At 36.8% G+C, this 16,301-nt stretch overlaps 1 protein-coding gene across 1 annotated transcript; it reads left to right on the forward strand.

The window, feature by feature from the left end:
* The first annotated feature begins 952 nt into the window (after positions 1–952).
* Positions 953–16,080, forward strand: LOC122355355 (transcription elongation regulator 1-like protein). Its single transcript, XM_043253524.1, is given in 11 exon segments — positions 953–1,010; positions 2,769–2,809; positions 2,811–2,892; positions 6,743–6,825; positions 7,847–7,935; positions 9,651–9,802; positions 10,916–10,991; positions 12,899–13,007; positions 13,158–13,247; positions 13,460–13,578; positions 15,739–16,080. Coding segments are annotated over 11 exon segments (1,056 nt in total). The 3' UTR covers positions 15,896–16,080.
* The last annotated feature ends 221 nt before the right edge of the window (positions 16,081–16,301 follow it).

A 16,301-nucleotide genomic window follows, 5' to 3' on the forward strand; every position in this document is an offset into this window, starting at 1 on the left:
TTTTCTTGTTCAATTTAATGATGTCTCCGACAACCTCGGTAGTCCAATTCAGCCACTTAACCTTCCTTTTTCCAGACATTTTCAAAATCCTTTGATCCTAAAATAAAACGTAAACCGTGGACCTTATTTCAAGCATTTATCCCAGGCCCCATTCAAATCCCCACTGACTTTGGGACAATGGAGTCTGAAAAGCAAAAAAATGCCACCATAAATCGTTTCTGGGTTCCAGCACACATTCTGACAGCATAAATATATCTTTTCACAAGTCTACACATATATCTAAAGTCATTTAACACCGTTTTACCCACTATTTGTGTGAGCTGTCTATTTTTATGCATCATTAGCTTAGCAACATGCTAATGCCAAGCTCTATTCGGAATCACTTATGAGTCGAGTCTCCCATGCAGAATCGCTGTCTCACGCAGAACAGTATAATTTCTGTTCGATTGCTGTAGTCACGCGCTGCAATCTTATATTAAGCCCAACCAAATAGCAAACATTTAGCAGCAGAATGCACAGTTTTAGACCTTGCGTCTTAACCTCAGACATTCACACACATCACGTCGACTGTAAAGGTCTCCTCTGTCTCTCACCCCTAGCAACCATTTGTCTCATACAGGTCATTCCGAAAGCTTTCACTGCCTCCGTCTGATGCCTTCATAACAACAGATTACAGATAATGTCCTCTTGTCACCCTCTATCCCATCAGTCCTGACATCAAAACACATCAAAGTCTCTTAACCTTCCCACGAGTAATATCAACCGATCGACCCTGTTTTGATTTGCACGGTTCAGGGGCGAAGTCAGGTTTATACAGGATGCCTCTAAACCTTTATGAGCAAATTCATCCTCTTTTACCCTTAAAGCGAAAAGGAAAAAAAAGCTTTAAAAGACAGTTCCTCCCGAAACGAAAATTGAGATTGTTTGCTCAAGTTCATGTCGTAATTTAACCATGAGAAAAGCGGTACTAGAGCAGAGCGGCGAACGTTACGCTCTCGTTGTTGATTCGGGTAGCTTTAATCAGTTTTCAGGTTTTTGATCATGCGCTTTTAATTATTTAATGACTAAGCTGGAAGACAACTTTTTACCGAGGCCTGAGTGCCTGTTCTCATTAAACGATCTCTTCTTTTTATACGTAATGCAAGCAGCTAATTCAAGATTGATGAGATATGTGTGAGACACGTCCTCAAAAGAGAGCAGGCCTCACAACATATGAAACTTTGAGGGAAATAAATGAAAACTAATGGCCAGTAAACTAGAGACAAGCCAGATATCACAAAGTGTGGTTAGGTTATCAATCCAGCATCTGTGTACGTGTGTGTGTGTGCGTGTGTGTGTGTGTGTGTGTGTGTGTGTGTGTGTGTGTGTGTGTGTGTCTCCCAGATCTGAAAGTAATAGCGAGAACAGTAGTATTGTTTCAGCGAACAGATGCAAATCATGAGTTCATGCATCATTAAATGTTTTAATGAGCAGATCTCATCATCTCCCTCTTCATTTAACTCCCATAACGCACAATACATCTTTTCAAAAAAGTAACTGACAGGACACAACTGTGACTGATATTCTTTCATAATGAACTGAGGTTCCAGAGTCAGACATTATAACAAATGCAATGATTTTTTGCAGTATTTTATATTTAAAGTTATAAGGTGCATTATTTAATGTATATCTGATTTACATTTGCATTTTTTTTCAAGTAATGCGCATTGAAAAATACATATTTTCTATTGAATCTTTTACTTCTTTTACACGCAGGGTTATTATATAACTAAAACGTATCTAAAAATATATCGCTAGTTTATTGCATTGCTTTTTATTACTTTATGTTTTGCTTTTAGTTTAATTTCTTTCAATTTGCATAATTTAACGTCATTTATATTTTGTGGCTTAAAAGGGCAAGACCAGAAAGAGAAAGGGCAATGTCATTTATAATAGAGAAAGCTTGATAACTTCAACTGTTTTTGTGAAGCAGAACATCACAAATGCTTTAAAAATGCATCTGCTTTCTGTGCTCGTGGAAATGGCACATACATATTCAACCTGACAATCTGTCAACCCCTCTGGATTTCAGCAATGCCCAGCCCAGAGCTGAAGCCAAATGTAATTAACCTTTATGAACAAGCAGAGTCTGTTGAGCAGAATTCGGACAGACGCTAGAAAATTAAAGGTTAAATATGGCCCGGTTGATGAGGAAAAAGCCTCAAGCCTCTCTCAACATTTTCACCGCTTAACCATCCAGACGAACTTTTGATTGAAGCTTTGATCAGTTTAATAAGTTTAGAGAGAAAAATGAAACGCTCTTTTGATTCCCAACGATGAAAGCATCATTTATGTCGATCTAGGGAATTATTTTGCTGATTGTACTCCTGTAGGTTTGTTTATGTGGGTTTGAGTTTTTTGTATTTAATCCATTGCCTTATTGGCTTGTGGAAAATGGATAGCCAGACTGATTTGTAATGCATAATGTTTGTGTATTTTGCAGTGTGTCCTTGGCATCATCTCTAATAGCATTACTTTTCACAGTTTGTCACAGTTAATAAGAAAGAACATGGTTTAATGCAATCCCTGGTGTAAAAACAGCTTATTTCAGTTTAAGCTGGTCTAGTTGGATTTGTTAATATTATATATATATATATATATTTATTATTTTTAATTTTTACTTATTTAGAAACTAGTTAGAGCTTACCAGTCAGTTTAATCTTTCTCTTTCAGTAGGTCTCTTGCATGCATAGTCAAATCTTCTTCCATCTTCTCTTTGTGACACACAGGAACACGGGGCGGCTGGAAAGGCTTGCTGGGACCCGTCTTGCCCCTCTCAGATCACATGTAACGTCACTCACTGCTCCTGGGTGACCCTACTCACTGGAAACTGGAAAAAGCAAAGAGCAACAGGTGCGATAACGTGCATAAAATATAATATAATCTTAAGCAACATTCCTACACCCGCTTCTGCAGTGTATGCCAATGATCTTTCATTAGTATTCATAGGTGTGTTTACACTAAAATTCAAAGGTTTAGGGTCAAAGAATCCTGGATGAAAAAAAAGAAAATATGAAACAGGATAACCTTTTTAAAATTAATGCTATTTAAGAATTTTCCTCAAGCAGTAAATTACAGACTGATTTCTGAAGGATCATGTGACACTAAAAAAATAAAGGTGTAAATGTTATTTTATAATATCGTAAATATTATGTAATTTTTCACCATATTTTGACTGAACAAATACAGCCTTGGCATATATTTTATTTTAAAATACATATGCATATATGTGAGCTATTTTAAACATTATTCCATCTGTTCATTATTAAAGGACAGAGCCATCATCAAGTTATATACATTTTTTTATAATAAAGAGAAGCTTTTTTCATCTTTCTTTCTTGTACGCATCATTTTATTCAATCGGAGTCCATTTTTATTTAATAGAGTTATTATTTTTCCATCTCTGAAGTGAGGAATTGTTTTCGAAATTTTCACAACAAGTTTATTCCAAAAATACCAACCCTGCGGGCACTTCTAAAGGAGGCTTTAATTAAAGGACATCTGCTATATAGCCTTTCTCGTTTATTACCGATAAGGCAGAAAGGAGTCATGAAAAGCATTCATGAAATTCATTGCATTTTATACAAGATAGTCAAGAGTCTCTCTAGCTAAACAGATTTAACTTGACCAGCAGTGTTCCATCATCACAGTTCTTCTGCATTCCCTGTGTGACACATATTTTGGACAGCAGCCTTGTGTTTATCACAGCATAAACAGCTTGTGATTCAACTAGTCGTCACATAGATATTCTTCTCCATTGTCTTCCATCTACGTAAGGCCTCAGAGTGGAAGCGCGCCATGGAAGTGTCTGCTCTGACAGAAACAGATGAATGGTTTGTGTAGGCGTGGATGAGAGGTTTCCCATCAACGCTTCCAGCTCTGTGATGATGACTGATATAAATCAAACAGAATCTTCATTCAGCCTTTATTGCAAAGCAGTCGCTCGCTGTAATACAAAGAGTTGCTACGGGCCTAGAAACGGTTTCATCCAACTTTAATCAGGATTTGTGTTAGTTGTTTTGTAAGTAATCTATTACTAGCTCATGCCCCCTTTTACCCCGTTGAAAAGTTGGAGCTTTCTTTGAAGAACCTGGATCAAGTTTGTTGACACACTTTGGTATCGGCTTGCCTGAGAAGTTCGATTTACATTTAAAAGCTTGAAGGTTATTTTTTAGTCAGAAAATGCCAAACAGGCCAATAAAAACTTTATTGAAAAAGTTTTTCAGACCCTCCTCAGACCACTAAACCTTTAAAAGCCCTGCTGAAAAAACAGCATATACTGGTTAAGTTTTGATGCTGGGATGCTGGTTTAAGATGGTCCATTGCTGGTTTATAATGGCCAGACCAGCTTAGAACAAGCTAGGGATCAACTTAAACCAGCAAAGAACCAGCTTAAACCAGCATCCCAGCTTTAAAACGTACCTAACATGCAGTTTTTTTTTCAGCAGGGAGACCAACTAGAAGTTTTTTTAATACCATTCAACATGTTGGTAGATATTTTATAAACGTTGCTAGCATAGCATGTTTTAACGCGCTTTAACAAGCTATTTAGCACAGCATGTTTTGTTAAATTTTTTACATTTCCATGTTTTGACAAGTTTACAGCACAGCTATTTTATAGCATATTATATCTTGATTCAAGTTGCTAGTTGTTTTCTCATTATTTTTACGTTTTAGCAAATTGTTCTTTTTTTTTGAACACATTCTAACACAATTGTTAGCATATTTTGAGCATGATTCAACAAGCTGAACATGTTGTAGCAAGCTGCTAGCACGTTTTAACACATTGCTAGCCCCATTGCACGTTGGTATACTTTAGTTGTTGCTAAACATCTTGCGATTTCCAGTTCTTTCTAAAAGTTCATTAAGTAACAACAGCATTTAAACATTCTTTAAAAATTCTCAAACTTTTCAATGGTAAGCTAGTTTATGCTAAATCCGTGCTCTTTTCATGTCTGATTCAAGTCAGGTTTTAAAGGAATGGCTCATCCAATAACAACATTTCTCATTTATTACTTCATGATTTTCTACTGTCCATGAAACGCAAAATGGATGGATGTCGGAGTTGCGTAGATGGTAGTTTACAGGCAAATCTATATAACTGTATATAACTATATAAGCTCTATATTCAAGTCCTCTGAAGTCTGGCTACTCTGTGTGAGGAAAAAGACTGAAATCGTTTGTTTTTCCTGTCAGAATGAACTGTCTTTAACTGTACGGTATATGTAGAACCAAGGCAACCTTTAGCAAACCACATTCTCACCTCTGAGCAAGAGCTTTCCTCCCTGACGTTTCTTTGTTGTTTTATCCAAAGCTGCCGAATTCAGTGTGCAGCCTGTTTGAGTTTAATTTCATGCAGGACAAAAGATCAAGCAGCGCATTTGATTTCCACTCCACCTTATGCTTGCCACATCTAATTTCATACCTTTCCATGGAGATAAAGCGAAAATTATTTTGGGCTAGACTGAGTTTCAAACTATTTAAAGTGACTGACGGTGTAGTGCATAATGGTTTCTACCATTACTGACAGTCTCAGTGTGTTGTTTTCTTATTGATTCGCCTGCCAGCTGTTAGTTGGTTGTTATTAGAAGGTTTTACTCTTATCAATTGATGTTCAGAATGCAATGCAATGTCTTTTGATAACTTTTGATGTTACTTGTAATGCGATTTTTTTTTTTTTAGAATACATTATTGATGTTCTGAATGATCCGTCGATATTCATAAAGAGCAATTGGCATTTCATTGTTTGTAATGCAATACGCTGTGTATCTGTTAGGGGGGAAAAATGATGTAGGAAAAATGTTGCACTCAGAAATTGCAAGTATACATCACAGTTAATTAACAAGATGAATAACAAAGAAATGGCAAGTAACACGTTGAATTAACCACAAAATGTTGAAAGTAGAAAGACTAAAATAGTATTTTCTTGTAAAATGTACTGTTTTGTTTCCAACTCAACACTACTGTTCAGACGTCATGACTGTCTGCTCACCAAGGCTGCATTCATTTGGTAAAAAATGTAGATGCAATCAATACGTAATATCGTTAGGTGTTATAACATATTTTTTAAAGAGTATTTCTGTAATGCAAAGGTGAATTTTAAACACCATTAACCCAGTCTTCGTGACCCTTCAGCAAACATACTAATATGATTAAATTGTCTGATCTGAAATATTATTTAAATACAAAATAACTGATTTCTTTTTCATATTTTAAAATATAATTGCTCAAAGCTAGGTTTTCGGGCATCATTACTACAGAAACTGTGATACATATTTGCCAGGATATTTTTTTTTAAAACAAAATAGAAAGTTAAATGAATATCATGCACACACAAATCGTCCATATTAAAACGAAAGCATTTTCGCTAGCTGTCTCAGAGATCCGAGACATAGCAGTCAAGCAGTGAAGAATACTGTCATTTACACATATCAGCATACTTATGAAGGCATGCAAATGAAGGCACCCCTCTTTCCTCGATGATTGCTCTGCTTAAAATAGAAGACGAAATGAAAGCTCTCAGTATAAACTGATTTGCAGTGTTTTCATTATGGGAATTCATTGATTGATTCGATGCCACAGCCATTTAATTAGTGGATGAAGTGAATATGGGAACATGAACATGAATATGAAGTGAATTTACTATTGATGAGGCGCTATGTTTTTGAAGAAACAATGTTTTGCCATTGATCTCTGTCTTCAGATAAGATTTTGGAACTGAAGAAGCCATCCTGCACAGATGCCTTAGTGCTCCGCCGTGATCCAAACCCAGAGGCTAAAGCTGAGGTTGGTAATCCTTATCATTCTCTCATTAGCTGTATTTGATTCCTAAAACCGTTATATAGGCAACATCGACATCATTGCCATCATAATAATGTTCATTGGCTGCCAGACCTTGGTCCGCATGGAAATTGTTTTGGAGTGTCTTAGACGCAGAAAGAATATCGAACTGATTTGCGGAAAAGGTCAGACTGTGGGCACAGATTTGGAGTCCAATTAAGATTGAGTTAATAATCGCTTTTGTTGAAGAGCGCTGTACCACAGCGTCCCCATAGGTGACGGCTTTTAAAATCTTCTCAGCCAGATTAATTAGAAAAAATCCCCCATAACGGTAATTCATTTGACCGTAAAGAGTGTGTAAGCCACGCTGCTCGACCTTATGCAGAGAATCAGTAATCTGCATCGTTCGGTCATGCAGGCGCTGGATAATTGGTTGTTTTCAGAGTGTGTGTTCAAGGCTGAACAAATCTACATCATTTATCAGGTTGATAATCAACACTATATTTTATTATTAGCCTCGTAACCTGTGTTTGGGGTGAGATAATTGAGGTTCACTTTCCCTGCATGATTACAGAGTAGAAAAAAAAAACAGAAAAAAACATATGCACCGTTTTAAAGCCTCGCTGTCTGTTGTTGAACAAAAATTTTGGATTGATCCCCATATTTATGTTCTAAAAACTAGGATACTGAAATAAGTATGAGAATATATACAAGTATTGATTAAAACAATCTTTTTTGATTATTAGATTGATTTTGACTGATATTTTCAGTGCTGGATTATTATTGAATCTTTTTATTTTTTTTTAATGAAATTGTTTGGTTATCTGTATTATTTTAGCATTATTTATATTTTTATTATTACTTTTTAATAATTATATATATTAAGTTTTTGTATTTTTCATATTGATTTTATATCATTATTTAATATTTAATAATATATACAATATATATATATATATATATATATATATATATATATACAATTTATATTTTGATATATACTTTATATGTGTGCATTTGTGTGCAGGATGGGCCTTTTAAAGTCAGTATGGATGAGGACAGCTCACTCAAAGACAAGCGGCCAGTTGCATCTACGCCTATACCTGGATCACCATGGTAACTACCCGTTTTTTTCTGTGCAAATATGATTGTATGGCTCGCCATCAATTTGATGCATCTTTATTGCTAATAAATGACTTTCTGCATGCAAGAAAATGACCAATCAATTGTGTTCTCGCAATCGTCTCCGTGTCAACCTATACGTTCAAATGCCACTGTTGTAAGTGTGCTGTTTCGGAATGCTTTAATAGCCATTTTGTTCTTCCATAGTGACATAAAGATGTTTGTTTTATCTCCTCTCATTCTGTCATAAATGTCAGCAGTTTTAGCAGCGTCTAAATGATGCATGCCGCTTTATAACTGTTTGATGACAGTAATACATGCTTGAATAAAATACAGCAGTGCACATGGCAAACCTCCAGTGCTAAACAGATGCACTGACAGCCAATCGAAAACCTGCATGAGGACGACATGTTATACAAGACTTCCATTTTTCTCTGCCAAAGCAGTGTGGGCTTTCGTTCACTGCAAACAAACACTCACACACACATTTTTGTAGCCCGCCAGGCGTCATGGCTTATCGCGTTCAGCTTTTGTTGACTCACACAAACTGGCTTCACTGTTAAATGCATTTAACATGTGGTTGATGACACCAGAACTGAAGCTGTTGTGTGATTATCCAGATATGGATGTTGGTTAGATACCCGTGTTAAAACCGCATTTCAGAGCGATCAAATGAGATCTCTTTAGTGCCTCAAATGAAAATGAAAAATTAACTCAATGGAGAACAAACTGATTGTTTGCTTAAGTCTCCAACTTATCGGATATTTCTTTTATAGTTCCAGAAGAGACCTCAATAATGTCCCAATGTCCCAATGCATCTGATGTAAGAAGAGCTTAAAGTTGTTCTGCATAGTAAGCCTGGATGGAAGAAAGGCATAAGAAAGTATTGAAGTCACTACTTTGCGTCTTCTAAGCCATAAAAAACAACCTCTGAGCAATAAAATGGTCCTTTGGGTAGAGCTCTTGCTTCAAAAGTTAATTTTGCAGTTATTGTTTTATATGGAGGTTACATAGAAATGATTTAAATCCCTGCAATATTAATGGAAAGACAAATGAAGCATGTGTCTAGTGCTAACCATATGTTTGCACTATGAATAACTGCGTATAAGCAGAACGGATGCTCAGTTTCAAAAAATTTTAATATCATTGGGTCAGTTTTATGGTACAGGAAGGCACTGCCGATCTCCCTGATCGATGGGGTTGCAAAATGAAATGTCAGGATTGGTTTGTCATGGTTGGCATGAGGTTGTATCAAATTACCTTACAGACTACTGCAGAATCCATGAATACTTTATCCGACATGGCCTGAATGAAGCCTGAAATGGGTCTTAAATTATCACTGTAAGGTAAGAATATCTAGTGCGGAACATCTGAAAAAAAAAGGGCGCTTTTAGATTTATGACATAAAACTTAAATGTGTAATAGGCTTGTAGATACTTGATGCTGGACATATTGTGGAGTTATCCATTTGAAAATCTTGTGTAAAAAATACATCAGAATCTGAATTAAATGAATTAAATTAGTTGTTCCCAGAATACCCAGAACTGTTGCTTGTGACCCAGAATCTTCTCTTTTGGGTCACTTTGGTGCTGCTGAGACTGTTTTTCGTCATCGAGATTTCTTAGTCGCAGTCAGAATACCACAGCCTGTCGGATTGTATTCCTGTGTGGATACGAATGCATAAATGCATCTTTTTCTTGTTTCTGTAGGTGTGTAGTGTGGACAGGAGATGACAGGGTGTTTTTCTTCAATCCCACCATGCATTTGTCAGTATGGGAGAAACCAGTGGATCTGAAAGACCGTGGAGACCTCAATCGAATCATCGAGGACCCGCCTCATAAACGCAAGAAAGACTCTTTAGGTGAGATTTTGGCTGGAAATAATACTTAACACACTTATGTGGTTTCTGACCCATTTAATGGCAATTTTTATTTATTTATTTTTTATGAAGTCCAGATGGCGCAAAGTGAAACTGTATTTAATTAACATCAAAAGTTTAGCAAGTATGAAGTATAATTGAAACATCATCATATTTAGAAATCACACACAAAAACTGTTATGAAAGATTCAGTAAATGTGTTAACTATGTTAAAAAAAAAAAAAAAAGATGATGCGTTAAACATATTTGGTCTAATGTCTAAATAAGTCTCATCTAAATATATCAACTTGTGATTTAAATGCATATTCCATGAACCTGTTATAGGATATATTACCATTCAAATAGCTTTTTATTTTATTTGTACACAAGACTTTACTGGCATTTTTCATTAATTAAAAGATGATACTGACCCCAAAGTTTTGAACAGTAGCGTAATACTAATGAGATCAGGTTGGCAAGCCCTACTGTAGCCTCAAGGTAGGACTCATTTATGTTCAGATTAAGTTGCTGAATCAGTGAAGTGTAACTCATGACTTTATGATATGAAATACCAGAGCAGAGCCTGTATAAAGGGATGAAGTTGACTGAAAGTTTAATCCTCACAGTGTGATAATGATGCTCAAGCAAAAGTTTTAATACACCCACCAACTGCAGAACTGGTGTTCTCGTGGATTAACTAAAAAGACGTAATCCAATGAAGCGGCTCTGCAAATATTGAATTAGTCTGGATCTTGTCTGGAAGTTATTATACGGTTGGCTTGATTTCCCACAAGGCTTTTCATCTTTATTGATTTAGTTTTATTGCTGTTTCGTGGAGATTATCTATCGATGACCTTAATCTATTCAGTGTCTATAATTTAAATATGTCCGTTCGAGTAAATTTGTTCTTATTGTGCTTTTCGGATTAACAACCTGACATGAGCCAGGTACATTAATGCAGATCAACTGGATTTGTGCGCGTAAATCTTTACAAGCTTCTTGCATATTTTTACTAATTTATCGTTCATTTCTTTTGGTGATCTGTTTACAATGTTAAACCCAGGTACAGTTTAGGATATATACACTGATTGAAAGCATGATTTGCTCCATCAACAGACGATGGCTCAAATGCTGATGCTGATGACGACGATGAGGATGAAGAGGAACATAGTTTAAAGACCAAACGCTACAAGTAAGTGGGGTTGAACCAGCGAATCAAAGTCCATTTAAATTGATGAGGAGGATCTCGTAACAGACGTGTTGTATGTCACTCACCTCAATAATCGCAGCGCAACAGGAAGTCTCCGGTTTTTGGTGGGCAACATCTGCACTCACAGCTTGATGCGAATTTCTCAATCTGTCTCTCTCAGAGATGATTTAACTTGAACAGGAGGATGTTTGAAGTACGCCCAGATGTCTGCGTAGAGACAAGAAAACATTTCGCATCTCGAGAAAATTTGAAGAGATTTTGTTTATGTTGCGTATTTCATTTCCGACGGTTTGGATTTGTCTACGATTTTTTTTCCTTGCGGCTGATACTAGTTAGGCTAGTATAGGCTGATATGTTTTTTAATACTCAATGAAAAATCAAGAGGTCAAGACAAACAAAGCGTGTTCAAACCGAAGTGTATGATAAAAACTAATGATAGCAAAAAGAGGCAGTCGGAATTGTTGAATAGATGAAGTGACATATAATATAATATTTAAGTTGTGAGAGTTATCCATTTAGAAGTCTTTGGCAAAAACTTGAACTGCACTGTAAAAATGGATGTTTTAAGTTAAAACAGAGCAATGGAGTACATTTATAAGAAAAAACATTTTTTACAATCGCGTTTGAAAGCTACGATTGTCATGCACATCTTATCAGTGAAGCACAATTCTATTATCCGCATTAAATCTCCGTCTGAAGGCCTGAGGTCGCTCTAGCGTATAAACTCCAAATACGCCCTGCAGAAGAAATCCAGGAAATGCCAACAGATCGATTTCCTGAGTAAACGAAGAGCGCTGCCATTCACAATTCTAATTTCCGATTGGATGCTCTTCTGTTTTGGTCTCCATAGGAGCCCATTTAAATAGTGTTTTTAATGTAGCTAAAGTCAACGGCTTCATGTTTTCTACATTAAACTTTGATGAGTGGGGCACTGATATATGATATATATGCATTTGCTTTTTAAAAAAAATTAAATAGATTTAACATAAGATTATCAGCTTGCAATAAATGCTAATTCAAATAGAAACACTGGAAACCATAAGCGTGACGCAAGAGTCAGGCGACATGACTAATAAACACAAGACTACGACAATATATGATTTCTGAGTACTTATTATAATTTTCATTATAATAAAGTGTATAATAACGCAATGCTAATCGACATAGCATTTATCACTGCTTAGAATATTTTATCAAATATGTTGCATGCTTTAGTCTGTGTAAGAAGCCACATCATCTCACAGAAGGATTTGTTTCAAATACTCGACTGATGCTAATGTGGTAATGTAAACATGATTAAATGTGGTATTTTCACATACTTTTAGCTACACAAACAGCTGTCATAATTGCAGAATTCATTATTTAATTTCATAATCATACAATTATATTGTCTGCAATTTTTTTGTGGTAGTTAGTCTGTAAACTCTGTATAGTAAATGCAGCTCCATTTAATGGAGATTTACTACTACCCGGTTTTACTGACATGACCATTGCATTCAATTAATCTTGCAGCCCTGCTTGCTACTTGTAATTACTTCTTTGTAATTTTTTGTGCAGTAAAAGCAATTTCTGAGAAATTCTGCTGAGAGTAGTATCGGACTACGCTTGAAACCAATGTACCAATTTTAGCCAACTGCAGCCAATCAGCTGTAAAAGGCGTGTCTACTTATGATGAGGTGGTTACATGCGTCTTATCTATCCTATCCTTTTGAGAAGAGGTGCGTTTGTTTTGGTGATTTCAAATATCTCAGAAATCACTGAAGGTGCAGCCTTTAAGCAATTTTTTTTTCTGAGTGAGAATTGTTTCTACAACTATTTTTTTTCATTGTATCGGATAAACTATTAACAGAATTACTTATCAGAGCTGTTGTATATCTATTCCTTTGAAGACTAGACCATCCTGTTGATTGTGAAGGAAAAAATGGATCATCCCTTCGGATGGTTTTACCGCTGGAGCTCCGGATCGGCCACTTCAGAGACATGCTTCTGGAAAGAGGGGTGAGAAATCCAGTGATGATAACAACCATTATTTGGCCCACACATACAGAATTTGTATATCTGCACACACTTTGAATCTTAAAATGAAGTGGTGTAATTGACATGCAGTTATTTTGGATGGGCATCATTTAGCCTGTGTGTTTGGAACAGGTGTCCGCTTTCTCCACCTGGGAGAAAGAACTGCACAAAATCGTATTTGATCCTCGGTACCTGCTGCTAAGTCCAGAGGAACGAAAGCAGGTATGACACAAAGCTTTCACATCAGCCTCAATCAACCTCAAACATTAATAAAACTTCAAACTGCATTAACTCGACATTTCCACAGACCTACTGTGGTTTTAAAAAATGCTAGTAGATGGTATTGAGACCAAATGTCTTTTATCAAGGTAACTGTACACTTTACGTTATTTATTTTATTTTAATATTTCATTGATTTATTTGTTGTCCCTCAGGTTTACGATCAGTTTGTCAAAGCAAGAATGAAAGAGGAGCATAAAGAGAAAAAGTGCAAACTCCAGCAAGCGAAAGAAGAGTACAGGAAACTGCTAGAGGAATCAAAAATCACATCCAGGTGAGCTTATAAAATAAGTGTGACTGCTTTTGCTGTGCGATAATAAAATCTGTCTCTAGAGCGGATTATTTATTCAGCAAAGGTGTTAATAACTGATGGTCTTTGCAGTTTAGGTCCACGTTTCTTTGGTTTTGTGTATTTGATGATAACCTTGTTTCTTGTTAAAGGTCTCACACAGTACTAAATTCAAACACACCACGGGGATTAACACTCAGCTTGAAGTTTCATCTTTGCAGGTTGCACAGAGACTTCTTTCATTTTTACTCTGTTCTTTACCAGATTCATTTATAGCGAAAGGAAGCGAAAATATGTGAATTAACACATTCGCAGCTCCCGTCTTTAAACCAAAACATTTGTAGGAAGTCATCACTTTACGGTACTGAGTGATATATCATACAGATGCATATGCCTGCATTATGTCTATCCCCATCACTGATGGAATTTTCTGTCTGTCAGTGTTTTTACTGCTTTATGGTAGAAGGTGCTATTACACTTTTTTTGCATTTTATCCAGGTCTACTTGCCAAGCTCACTCTAAGTGGGACTTGAAATAGCGTTTTAGGTATGTGAGGTGCGAAGAACAAAGGAAGCTAAAGATCACAGCCTATAGTGTCAGTTGCTAAAGCTTCAAGAGGTGATGCTTAACTATTCAGCTATTGCTAGCTGGCCTTCATTATACTCTCCCGCCTATATCTGGGTCACGGCACCAATGTAACTCAACCGCTTGCTCTGAGTGGGACTTGGGAACTGGCGTTTCTGGCATGTGAGGCGGACCACGGGCATACTAACAAGGACACTAAAGACTGCATCCTCTAGTTTCAGTTAGGGAGTGAGGTTCTACTTTACTGCTCTATTTCCAGCGATGGAGGTGGGCACGCTAACAAGAATGCTAATGATTGCTTCCTCTAGCAAACAACGGCTGCTAGTGCACATTTTGGGATACACCCCTGAGCAAAGACCACAGCCTCTAACATCACTCACTAGTGTGAGTCCTGAGATCAAGCCAATAAGGTTCATGTCTTTTTGAAAAGCCAGTGCTAATATTAAACTTGCATGTTACAGGGTTAGAGTAAAATTAGCCTGTCATTTACTTACATTTGAAGCATCCTAGGTGTATGTGACTCAGGCAAATCCAATCCCAGTATATATTAAACATTTTCCTGGGTCTTTTAATCTCTGTTATTGCACTGGGCGTGTGGTTCCATTTAACAGTATAAAACATGTTAAATAAGATGCATGCTAAATGTAATAAAACGTCTCTCACATGGCTCCGGGGGTGAATAAAAGGCCCCCTGTAGTGAATCCATGCATTCTGTTTCAAACCACAAGCAGTCCTGGTGGATGACATAAGATGCATTGCATTGCGTGATTAGGGACGAGCGCGAAGAGAGAACAAAACAAAATGGCAGTAATGAATTACAAGCACAAACCGAGGATTTGTAAAGAAAAATGTCAGAGGATTTTGATATAAACCAAGAGACTACATTTCGATTCGTCTTCCAGTTTCTTCAGTCAGCTTTATTATGTAATATGCGAAATATGGATATTTATCTTACAAAAACCCATGGTTTCATTACAGGAGGAGTAAATTCACCCCACGGAGCCATGTGAGGGATGTTGTATTACATTTGCATGCACTTTATTTAACTTGTTTTAGACTGTTAAAAGGGAACCACTCGCCTACTGCAATAATAGAGCTTAGAAGAGTCACAACAATTTTTCTATAACTCATATTGGATTCGACTGAAAGAAGGAAGGCGCATACACCTAGGATGCTCCAAAGGTATATAAAGACAGGCTAATTTTCATTTTTGGGCGAGCTAACCCTTTAACCCCTAATGCTAACAACTCAACTTTTGCAACTACTGAATTCCCTGACAAAAAAAGATTTTAGTTACGAGTTCAGGAGATAACAAATGCATCAAAATGAGGGACGTTTCTTTTGTGATTTTGTGCTCTTTAGTGTTCTGGGCAGGTTCACGTGTACTTCAGAATAAAGACCTTCAGGATCTCCTTTATATAGAGAAGGCTTTCAAAGTCTAGCCTAAAAACAACCACAATCAGACCTCTTACAACTCAACAATAGTGGACCATCACACCGATGACGTAAAACATCTGATGACCATCAAGGATCTCATTCTGATGTTCTCTTTTTCCGCAGGTCGACGTTCAAAGAATTTTCCGAAAAGTACGGAAAAGATCCGCGATTCAAACTAGTTCTGAAGAGGAAAGACCAGGAGTTATTTTTCACGCAGTTCGTCGGCGCGTTAAAGAAGCGAGACAAGGAGAATAGAATTCGTCTGAGGAAGATGAGATGAGTCTTTGAAGACAGTGCCATGAACTCTTTCACAATACTGTGAACTGATTTCCTGTGGCCGTTTATCACAATGTATACTGTGATACCATCTGCCCATACGTCTGAACGAACCACAAGGGCAGTTTGCTTTTTAACGACTAACTCACACACAAACCGAACAAAGGCAGATCCAGCTGAGTTCAAGCAGCAGTTTGGGAATGAACTCTGAATATCTGAATCTGTTTCATATTGAAGCTCTTAATCTCCGGTTTGACTATAACAAGGCTCCTAAATCACCACGCTGAACACGAAAACAGAGTTTGACTCGCTGGAAGTATCTAAAGCCATTGACCTGTGCACACAGGCGGAAAATGATTTTTATAATCAATTGTACATAAGTGTTGATATGCCTGGCGCTGTGCTAAAAG

This window comes from Puntigrus tetrazona, chromosome 12 (assembly GCF_018831695.1).
Source record: "Puntigrus tetrazona isolate hp1 chromosome 12, ASM1883169v1, whole genome shotgun sequence".
Taxonomy (NCBI): Eukaryota; Metazoa; Chordata; class Actinopteri; order Cypriniformes; family Cyprinidae; genus Puntigrus; species Puntigrus tetrazona.